Source organism: Gekko japonicus, unplaced genomic scaffold (genome assembly GCF_001447785.1).
Source record: "Gekko japonicus isolate JY-2015 unplaced genomic scaffold, Gekko_japonicus_V1.1 scaffold1144, whole genome shotgun sequence".
NCBI classification, from domain to species: Eukaryota; Metazoa; Chordata; class Lepidosauria; order Squamata; family Gekkonidae; genus Gekko; species Gekko japonicus.
The window spans coordinates 51,552-63,023 of NW_015163635.1; the positions used below are offsets into that span (position 1 = coordinate 51,552).

Sequence of the window (11,472 nt, forward strand, 5' to 3'; positions counted from 1 at the left end):
CTTTCAACACCCCTCCTGAACTCAGCGGTTCTGGAGTGGGCAAGCACTTCTCATCTTCCACAGTGAAGACAGAGGCAAAAAATGCATTTAGCTTCTCAGCCATTTCCCTATCATCCTTCAATAATCCTTTTACCCCTTGGTCATCCAAGGGCCCCACTGCCTCCCTGGCTGGTTTCCTGCTTCTAATGTATTTGAAGAAAGTTTTATTGTTGGTTTTTACGTTTTTTGCTATATGCTCCTCATATTCCCTTTTTGCCTGCCTGACTACAGACTTGCATTTTATTTGCCATAGCCTGTGTTCCGTTTTATCAGCCTCACTGTGACTAGCTTTCCACCGCTTAAAGGAATCCTTTTTACCTTTTACAGCTTCCATTACTTTGTTTGTTAACCATGCAGGCTTTTTCCTATACCTGTTTGTGCCTTTCCTAACCTGCCAGATGGTAGACAGAAATTAATATTTGGGTTTCCTTGGCTATTTGTCTGGCATTCTATTTTATTTATACCCCAGTTTTCTTCCCAGTGGGGAACCAGAGCGGCTTACATCATTCTCCTCTCCTCCATTTTATTTTAACAACAACCCTATTGGGTAGGCTAGGTTGAGAGTGTGTGACTAGCCCAAAGTCATCTATTGAGCTTTCATGGCAGAGTAGAAGTTTGAGCCTGGGTCATCCAGATCCTAGTCCAACACCATAACTTCTACAGCCCACTGACTCTTTATGAGTTGTGATTTGTATGTTACTTGTTTGTAGCAAAATATCATAAGTTCTTTTTGGAGAAAAATGGATGAGGAATTTCTTTAAATAAATACTATTTTTCCACCTTTAGCTGGACAATTGAGTCCATCTTCCTTGCTTCATGCCAAAAATTCACTCCTTGATGTGGAAATAGAACATTTCGTGGTAATGGTGGGAGTTAAGGACAGACCATTTTAGTTATGTCATTTCTATTTCTGGGATCATGCTGAAATAGAGATTTTCTAGTCTATCATTAAAACTAGTACTTAAAAAGAAACATACAAGCTTGTGCATAATTCATTTAAATACATGGCTCATCCATGAAATTTGCTTAGTTGGTTTACTCTCCTACATAATACATAAATAAAATTGCTGGCTAAGTGTTTTTTTGCATTTATTGCGATAGAATAGTGATGCGGTATGAAAGGGAAGGGAGAAATTGCTTCCTGAGTACTCTTGTGGAGTTCAGTTCTATTGTTTGTGGTTTCAGGTATCGGTATTATTAGCTCAGTAAGATGATCATTTGTAGCCTACAAACAAAGTGTAAACAACAATCATAAAAGATTAAAGGCAATTAGGCAATGGACATAAGGGATACTGAAATGAATAAGCCAGTCAAAGGATCTAAACATCATCTAATTTCAGAAATGACCATCAATGCATCTTCTAGGGTTGGTCATTAAGTTTATTTTTGGATGCTTCAGTAGTCACAGCACTTAAACTGAATATCAAACATCATATGCTTGTGAGGATATTGTACCACTTCTGTTAAAAGAATTATAGTGTGCTATCATAAGTGGCATTTCTTAGCATGTGAGATCTTGATATGGAGTTTAATGCATAAATGAAAACATTTTAATTTGTTATTGATAACTTGTGATGCTTTGGAATAATTTACAATCTGGTCAATGTGAAGCATATGTAATCCTCAGAGGTGTCTATGTGAAACCAATGGGACTTAAAGCAGTTTAGCTTTGGCTGGATTGTGCTGTTAAGGTACAATATTTCTCGTCTTTTTTCTTCCCATGCCTTTATGATACAGGCCATTATAATTTCCATTTTCCCAGAATGGAAACAGAACTTGCAAGGTAATTGCATGTTGTTTATCTTACAAAAACCTGGGTGGCATTGCCCAGTGGACCCAGGTTGATGGGTATGAGAATGAACCCAGCTTTTTTGAGGTCCAGGACTAGTTTACTAATTGTGATGTGAGTGTTCACATTTGCTGTTAAATGTGTACCAGAGCAACAGTGATGTTTAACTTCTTAAGGCATAGCATGAGTTGTGAGAGAGGAAATCTGAGTTCACAATAATATAGGCCTGCTGGGCGTGGGAGCCTGTAAGTAACACTAAGATTATAGTTACAAGTTTTTGGCAGCTGTCATCACACTAATAGTACTAGTTGCTGTAGTCTGTCAATTGATAATTTTTTTCCCATGCACTTCATATGCAGCAGAAATTTCTGTGTAGAATGTGGTTGCACAAGTAGCATCTTGCACCTCCTGTACAGCTTTTCCTATCTCCATTTTGAGAGTTTTTTGAGGGGGGGAAGTTTCAGTTTATTGGAAGTTATACATTCTTTTGCTCATGTGCTGCTCTGCACATATTCTCTGCTTTATTTACTTCACTGGACAGCAGCATTTCATTCTCTCTCTATCATGCAGCAATGCTACTTTTCTGTCTGTTATGGGCCAGTACATTGTGCTTTTGCCACTGAAATGGGAGAAGGTGATATATTCTAATGCAGAGTGATAATACAGAAAGGTTCAGCCTTCTAGTTAACTACTTGCATGTTTATCCTGGGCAAGGATGAACTTATTCTGGGAGAATGGCTTGTCAGTTCTGTATGTAAAGAAGTTGTTGGGTGGTTAGGGTTGTCATGTTCCTGTTTGATTGCTGAACTAGCATAACTCGCTCTACGCAGGAATACCCTTGAGACTGACCCAGAAATTACAACTGTTCCAGAATGCAGTAGCCTGGGTCCTTATTGGGATCACACTGACAGCGCACATTCAACCGGTGCTTCGCCAGCTGCACTGGCTCCAGGTTGAATAGTGGATCAGTTTCAAGCTTCTGGTACTAACCTTTAAGTTAGCCTAAATGGTCTGGGACCAACTTACTTATGGGACCGCCTCTCCTGGTATACCCCCCAAAGAGCATTATGCTCTGGAGAGAAAAACCTCCTGGTTATCCCTGGCCCAAAAGATATCTGGCTTCCCTTAACCAGAGCCAGGGCTTTTCAGCCCTGGTCCTGGCATTAGCCTGATGGAACTCTCTGCCTAATGACATGCGTATCCTGCGGGACTTAGTCCTGTTCCGCAGGGCCTGTAAGACAGAGATGTTCTGCCAGGCCTGTGGTTGAGGAAAGCAACACTTTGCCATTGAACCTGGCCTCCTCCACTCCTTCCCCTTCTCCTCATGGGGAAAAGACATAAATTGATATTTAAACGCCGTCTGAATTAGTCTGTGATTTGTTATTGTTTTTAACTGTTTTAACTTTGTTATAATTTATTAATATATGTATTTATTGAATTATTTTCCACTGCCCTGAGCGCTGTATGGGGGAGGGCGCTCTATAAGTCAAATAAATAAATACATAAACTTTGCAAAATGTTTGCTAATTATGCAAATTGAACAGAATTGCCCCTGTGGTAGTCAAGAAGTGGAAACTATAGGGTACATTCTTCTTTAGTAAGTAAAGGTAAAGGTTCCCTTGCTCGAAAGCCAGTCGAGTCCGACTCTAGGGTTGCGGTGCTCATCTCCATTTCAAAGCCGAAGAGCCAGCGCTGTCCGAAGACGTTTCCGTGGTCATGTGGCCGGCATGACTAAACACCAAGGTGCACGGAACGCTGTTACCTTTCCACCGAAGTGGTACCTATTTATCTACTTGCAATTTCTTGCTTTCGAACTGCTAGGTTGGCAGGAGCTGGAACTAGAGACGGGAGCTCACTCCGTCATGCGGCAACTCGGGTCTCAAACTGGTGAACTACTGACCTTCCACAGCCTGCAGTTCAGCGCCTTAACCACTTGAGCCACCGCAGCTCCTGCCTCTTCTTTAGTGCCCTCTTTATAAAGATCTTTGAGATGAGCTACTTTTTCCTATTGTATGAAAAATCCCAGGAAGTACAGAAAAATCTTATCTTACTGTCCTCCTAGCAGATAAATACCATCAGATTACGGAGAAGGTAGCTAAATTTTGCTCAGTAGCAAAATGTATCTGTCCTTCATTTGAGTTTTAGTTATGTTGTATTCTATTAAACTGTTTATTTTATAAACATATTATATAGGTTTCTTAGTGTTTGAAAATGTGTTCTTTCTTTTTTTGTTTTATTGATTTTTATGGGATCTTTATTGTATTATGGAAATATTGTTAATTGTTCTGTAACTACTCTGGTTGCTGACCATATCAGTAAATAATACTAGTATGTTGATGGCTGCATTTGCTACCAGTTACTTTGTGTCTATTCGTCACAATCACTACAAAGAGTTGGGAGAATTGCAGGAAAGGTTTCTTTATCAGCCTTCTTGTTCATGCTCACACTTTTCCGCCAGGTAACAGTAGAGTGTATTGGAGGGAGAAATAAAGCAAGCATGGTAATCATACGGTGATTTTTCTCATTGGCTAAAAGTTGGGAACAGGCTCATTTTTCAACAGGCAATTGGGAAGAATACTGTCTATCCATTTTGCACTGTATCTCGAGATCTACAAGAATTAAGGACTGTTCCTTAAAAATGAAAGTTGCAAATTCTGTTCAGTTAATGGCTCTAAATTATCAGAATTGTCTTTTGAGGTATGCCAGCATTCCATTCTATCACCAGTGTGCAAAGACATGAAGTTGCTACGAGAGACCTTTATATCAATAATAGACTTTCCTTTTACGATAAAACTCAGTTATGAGTTGTATGTCTTAATGCATCTGATTCTATAAGAACATAAGAGACACCAATGTTGGATCAGGCCAAAGGCCCATCCAGTCAAACACTCTGTCACACAGTGGCCAGAAATACGAGGTGCCATCAGGAGGTCCAGCAGTGGGGCCAGGACATTAGAAGCCCTCCCACTGTGGACCCCCCCTAGCACCAAGAAGACATAGCATCACTTGCCCCAGATCAAGAGCCCCTATCTATACCTTGTGGCTAATAGCCACTGATGGACCTCTGCTCCATATGCTTATCTAATTCCCTTTTGAAGCCGTCCATGCTTGTAGCCGCCACCACTTAGTGTGGCAGTGAATACCATGTGTTAATCACTCTTTGGGTGAAGATTCCCTTACAGAACCCATGCTGAGTCTGGAGGATTGGAAACAAGCCACTGGTTTTTACCTTTTCCTCTTTCCTCAGGGTGGCTGATGTACGGGTGAGAGGCCATATTTAACTCACTGACACCTGTGGTGCAGCATGCAGCCCCCTACCAATTTGGGCTATGTGCCAGCAAGTAGCTGCAGCTCTGAGTAGGGGCTGGTATCAGGTTAGCCGGGTGTCAATGAAGCAATGCCACAAGAGATGGATGAAAATTTTTGGGTGAACTGCTGAAAGACAATGACACCTGGGACACTTTTCCTTTGAAATGCCTGGAACCAGGTTTTGACAAGTGAAACTGAGTGGAGGTTAAGTCCCTTCTCCCTTCCTTGTACAATCCAGAGCCAAGCTTAGGCCATGTGAGCCTGCAATTTGCAATCTATCTATGGAGTGAGGGGGTGGCTTTTAGTCAAGGCTGATTTTGATCCATGTAAATGTCTGAGTGTTATGCATCCCCGCTCACTCTTGTGTAAACCTTCCTCTTTCCACTCTGAATTGATTATGTCTAGAATTTGCTCACCAGATCAGAATCCCACTTCACATTAGCGTTTCTGATTCATAGGGAAAGCATTACTTGGCTGATTTGAACATTACACCAAACTATGGCTACTCCTGAACAGGAAAGAGGGAAGTTGTGTGTGAGAAGGGAGGAGGGAGTGTGAGGGTCCATACCACAGGTCATTCACATGTTTGGAGAATCACTTGAACTGAACCTATGTGAAATTCATACAAGTGTACAGTATGGTAAGCACACATCTTTGAATCACAAAGCAAGCTAATATCCAGGTTACTCATGTTCAGGCTTCCAGGTAATACTACAAATATTTAAGAGAATGAATTAATTACAACAACAGAATAACAATCCTGAAAATGTCCTGTTTAGATTTATTGCAGCATTTTCTCCAAGGCATTAAAATTTTAGTTTATAATTGTTTGTATATATTTAAATTATTTTTATTTTTATTATTTAAAATAATTTCTTCTTGTTTCACAGAAGAAGCCTACAAGTACTGGCATCACTGAACCTCTCAAAACACACACAAGTGGAACACCTTCCATCAGTAAGGTAACTTACGTTTTTATGTACTGCTTGTCTTGTTGAAAGCAAGATCAACAGATGTGCTGCTGAAACCCTAACGTTACTTTTAGGCTGATGTTGCTTGTCCACATGGCCAGGTTATGGTCTCTGACAATGAGTCTGAGCATTCTGTTTTGTCATAATATACTGGTATTCCTCGCCTACATTTCCTAGTTCTACAGACCAGCAATTTGAGGCATGTGGAAAGGCTGGCATACTTCATTCCCTTCCCTTACATTTCCCAAATACCCCCCTAATGCTTTTTCTGGGGTTCCCTGTCTAGTTCCCTGCTTGTGACTGCACTGCTCTTCCTGCTGGGAGGATTTAGGCTGCAACTTTATTGATTACAGATTCTTCAGGTCTTGGTGCTGTATAGACTGGGGGCAATGGGTGTGTTTCACAGCCCAACTGCTGTCAGCATCTTCCTCAACCAGCCTGTTGAGGTAACAGAGGGCTGATATTAAGACTGGAAGCAGTGGAAACCACTATTCCTAGCCATCAACGTCCTCCTGGGTGTGTTGCCAGCCCCAGGTTTTGTTGTCCTGTGCCCCACCTCCCAGAGCCTCTTAAGGGGACTCTCGTTTTGGTCATACGGGGATCCCACCTGCACTGTGTTTCCTTGCGAGTGCCTAAACGCCACAGGAAGCAGGCAGCTTAGCTTGCCTGGCTCCACTGCCAAACCAAAGGAACCTCTAATAACCACACCAATCCAGCATGGGGATCCACAAGCCAGTTTGGTGCATTGGTTAAGTGCACGGACTCTAATCTGGAAGAACCGGGTTTGATTCCTCACTCCTCCACTTGCACCTGCCTGGATGTCCTGGGGTAAGCCATAGTTCTGGCACAGCTGTTGTTGAAAAAGAGCAGTTTCTGTCAGAGCTCTCTCAGCCCCACCTGCCTCACAGGGTGTCTGTTGTGGGGAGGGGAATGGAAAGGAGTTTGTAAGCCGCTCTGAGACTCACTTCTTCTTCTTCTATGTCATTGACCTCTGTGTGGTGGTGTACTGCATCCAGTCTGTAAAGACCACCTTGCTTGTGGAAAAGTCCAGGGTGCTCAATCACCCCAACCCATGGGCTAGAATAAGGCCCAGTGCCTTGGAGAGATGCACTCCATCCAGCTGACATAGGGCAGAAGTCCTGGGTCCTTGATCACCTCCACTTCATAGGCTAAAGCAAAGGCTGGGAGAGACTTTGAGAGGTGTTCTCCTTCTGGTTTGCAAAGACTACCTCAGATGTGGGAAAGTCCCAGGTGTTTGATCACCCCATCACATTGGACTAGAACAAGGGCTCAGAGTGCCTTTGTTTGTACTCTATCCAGCCTGTCAAGTGGGAAATTGCTGGGTACACTATCACCCCACCCCATGGGATCCACTGTGGGTATTGCTTGAGATCATCCTTGGTTCAGCACAGGAAAGGAAAATACCCCAGTTGTGGAGACCTAAAACATCAGAATGGTCATGGTGAGCAGCAACCTCAGCAAGGGTTGGTATCAGGTGTTTCCAGCGCATGCCCCTTCAGCCAAGTTGCATGATTCCCCTAGCCTAGTCTGGGATCCCTATCCAAACATGATGCTTGTGCCCTCAGACTCATACAGCCTTCCTTCTGTGAGGCACAATTAGAGAAACAAATGAGTTAGAGGCAGGCAACCATGTGCAGTTTCCCATAAGATCTGAATGCAGCCTCCCCCCCTCGCAGTTTTGCATCTAGAGTTGGGTAACCCCCAAAATGCTGCTGAAGCTGCACTTCCATTCCTCTGGGAATGCATCCCAAAGTCAAATGGTTAAAGACCAGTAGATGTCAGTGCAGCCTAGACTGCTGCACAAAACTGAATTCTAATGAGGGAATGCTGGCCTTAATGTATTAGCAGGGGACCATACCCTGTTGGGTGGATGTTGGGGCCACTTCCACTTACAACATGTCTAGAAGTTTCACTGAAGTTTTAATGTGATTTTTGTTGTTGGGGGGGTTAACTAATTTATAAAAGACAAGATATATAAAAAATGCAAATGTATGAATCTGTCAGATCTTTGGTCCACCTATCTTAGTAATGCTTGCTTGCAGCTGGCAGTGTGGTCTGTAATCCTGTGGCACTGTAAAGACTAATTGACAAATTTATTGTAGGATAAGCTTCTGTGGGATTGAATCTGCTTCATCAGATGCTGTAAAACGAGTTTTTGGTCAGCAAGTCTTCTGTACACAGAGGCAGAATGGGTTAGATTTGAAGGTCAGTTTCCACTGATGGAAGGCACTTTTATCAGTGGAAGCGTGAGGGCACCATTAACCAGTTTTCTTCTTCCCCTGCTGTGCCCCCAGATGCTGTTCCTGAGGGTGTCCTGACTCCTTCCTCCCCAGGAGCATTTTGCAGAGCTTATATTGGTTGCAGTGGGAGGGAAAGTTCTGTTTGGTCAGGGGAGCTTTGCTGACAGTTCTTTGGATGCAGCCTCCCCCCCTTTAAGTGTAATGACCATCCCCTGTGCATTCTGGAATATAAGGTAAAGGTAAAGGTTCCCTACTGATGGAAGGCACTTTTATCAGTGGAAGCGTGAGGGCACCATTAACCAGTTTTCTTCTTCCCCTGCTGTGCCCCCAGATGCTGTTCCTGAGGGTGTCCTGACTCCTTCCTCCCCAGGAGCATTTTGCAGAGCTTATATTGGTTGCAGTGGGAGGGAAAGTTCTGTTTGGTCAGGGGAGCTTTGCTGACAGTTCTTTGGATGCAGCCTCCCCCCCTTTAAGTGTAATGACTATCCCCTGTGCATTCTGGAATATAAGGTAAAGGTAAAGGTTCCCTTGCTCGAAAGCCAGTCGAATCCATTGGTGGTGATGGTTTGGGGTGGTAGTGCTGAAATATTTCTTAAGATTTCGAAGCAAGAAGGAAGTGATCATATTATGAGGTGTTTAATATCTTTGTTGTTGAATAAGTGGGAGCTTCCAAAGAGCGTCTTCATAAGTGAAGTAATGGCATGGGGATTGTGTTCCTTCCACGGAAGGGAAAGTCAACAAAAAAGATTCATGTATTTTGTAGTCTCACTTTGGGTCCTTCTGGTTCCTTTGGTAACTTTAAGTTCAGGAAAATAAAGTAGCTCCAAAGCCTGGTGATAAATCTGTCCATTGCCTACTTAATAACAAACCACTAGGGAAAAGGAGGTTCATTTGACATGAGCAAGACTTCCTGTTTCCGTTTTGGTTAGGCTAGCCTTGCCCCTTCTTGAGGAACTGTCAAAATGTTTCTACTACATATTCATAAGGGAGGTGGAGCCATTCAGCCTGCAGGCAGAGTCTGCTTGGATACATTCCTCTTCAAACGACGTAGCTTTGATCAGGTCTTGTTATATCTGAAACCATGGGCAGAATGGATAGAAACTGAAATGAAAACTAGCTTCTGATCTGCTAAGTTAGACTTTAGGAAAGAATATACCAGCTGTGCAGAGTGAGTACTGCTTTTTTTGTTTTTGGAATGGATTTGTTACTCTCTGGGTTAATGGCAGTATGGAGTTCCTTCTTTCTCTTCCTCCTCCTCCCAGTTCTCCAGAATTCTCAGTGCTGTCGAAACATGAGCAGCTGATTTTGTTAGAGGCGTGCTTTACAAGTGGGTTGAAGCATTCCGGGCATTGCAGAATTGACAACTAAGTAATCACCTTATTAATATGCATGTCACATCATTTTCAACTGTATCAGTGATATCCTTTCCTCAAAGGACTCCTGATTGTCATTTGGGGTGTTTTCAGAAAAGATGTTACGAAAGCAGTGACTCATGACTTAGCAGATCTTTAGACAGAAGTGAAATTTTTGTAACTGCATGTCTGAGGGTGATTTATCAACTTTATGTTCACTTCAGCTGCCTGGCGGAAGACCATGTTTGTGTCTTCAGAATTTGGTGTGTCATTGCTGACTGTCTCTTTAGTGTAGAGAATTGTGTATGTAGGGTGTGGTGATCTGTGTAACAGGATTTCTTTCTTTGTTGAGGCATGCCTGGGTAAGTATTGTCCTTTGCATCCCACAGGTGACTTTTACTGTAATGTCAAATTTTGGGTATTTTGATAACAATGAAATTGGGGGCTTAAAACTGTAGCTAAATAAGCAGTGGAAATGTTTGTGTATGTTCAAAAGCAGATAATCAAAAATACTTTCATGACCATTTTTTAAACGCTGAAGAGCCTAACAGTTAATATTTTTTTTTTTAGCTTGTGCAGTCATATGCATTCTTTAAATTGCCAACTTTGACTGGACTGAATTGCCTACTTCTTTGTCTGTGAAGTCAGTGGAATCTATATGAGAATTAATTGCGAGAACTGCTTGCAACATATGTGGTTTCATGGGCAGAAACTGAAGGCACACAGAGACATTAAGTAGTAAATCTCAACTCAAAAATCTCAAACTTTTTAAAAAAGTATGTGCTTAAAAAAAAACCCTGTAGCAATGGCAATGGCAGCAGAAAAACCATCTAATCATGCAAGGAAACTGTGTAATTGTACAATCAGATGGATCTGAATTCTCAGTTATTCTTTCTGAACAGTTGGCTCTCTGTTTATGACTGGCAAGCAGGGCAAGGGCCAAACATGCATAATCTTGTATGACTATCAGACTTGTTCTGAGGAATCAAAGCTTGAGACTATTAAGAAAAGTTTATAGGATGCACAAGCACTTTCCTGTGGGGCCAAACATAGTCTTTACCTGCGATTAAATGCACAAATAATTGCATTGTAGGATATAAACAACTCTATCTCTCTGGAATCCAATGTAGCATTTCTCAGAGAGTATCATTTAACATTCCAGTCTCCTTATCTGGTGCCTTGTAGTGCTTCAGTTCTAGTACAAAACAGGACACTCAGACACTCAGGCTATTTTCTAATTTGATTTTGTCAGAAAATAACTTTTAAAATAGCTTTTTTTTCAATTGATACCATAGAAATGCTTTCCGTAATTCTAATTTAAACACACTAGTATGTCATAAATTTCCCACGCTTAATGTTGGATCAGACCAATGGCCCATCCAGTCCAATACTCTGTCACACAGAAAATACCTGGTGCCATCAGGAGGTCCACCAGTGGGGCCAGGACACGAGAAGCCCTCCCACTGTTGACCCACCCAAGCACCAAGAAGACAGAGCATCACCTGCCCCAGAGCCCCTAGCTATACCTTGTGGCTAATAGCCACTGATGGACCTCTGCTCCATATCTTATCTAATTCCCTTTTGAAGCTGTCCATGCTTGTAGCCGCCGCCACCTCCTGTGGCAGTGAATTCCATGTGTTCATCACTCTTTGGGTGAAGAAGGACTTCCTTTTATCCATTCTAACCCGACTGCTCAGCAATTTCATGGAGTGCCCACGAGTTCTTATATTGAGAAAGGGAGAAAAGTACCT

General features: G+C 42.4%; 1 protein-coding gene across 11 annotated transcripts in view; it reads left to right on the plus strand.

The window, feature by feature from the left end:
• CAST (calpastatin) overlaps nt 1-11,472 on the plus strand; it is a 94,244-nt gene that overhangs the window by 26,115 nt on the left and 56,657 nt on the right. For 4 of the 11 annotated variants that reach the window (XM_015407551.1, XM_015407552.1, XM_015407561.1 and 1 more), the window contains exon 3: nt 6,028-6,099. In XM_015407551.1, coding sequence (XP_015263037.1) covers nt 6,028-6,099 — 72 coding nt within the window. Of the gene's footprint in view, nt 1-6,027; nt 6,100-9,450; nt 9,538-11,472 lie in introns of those variants that run through there. The other 7 variants (XM_015407560.1, XM_015407557.1, XM_015407558.1 and 4 more) reach the window with 4 other exon arrangements.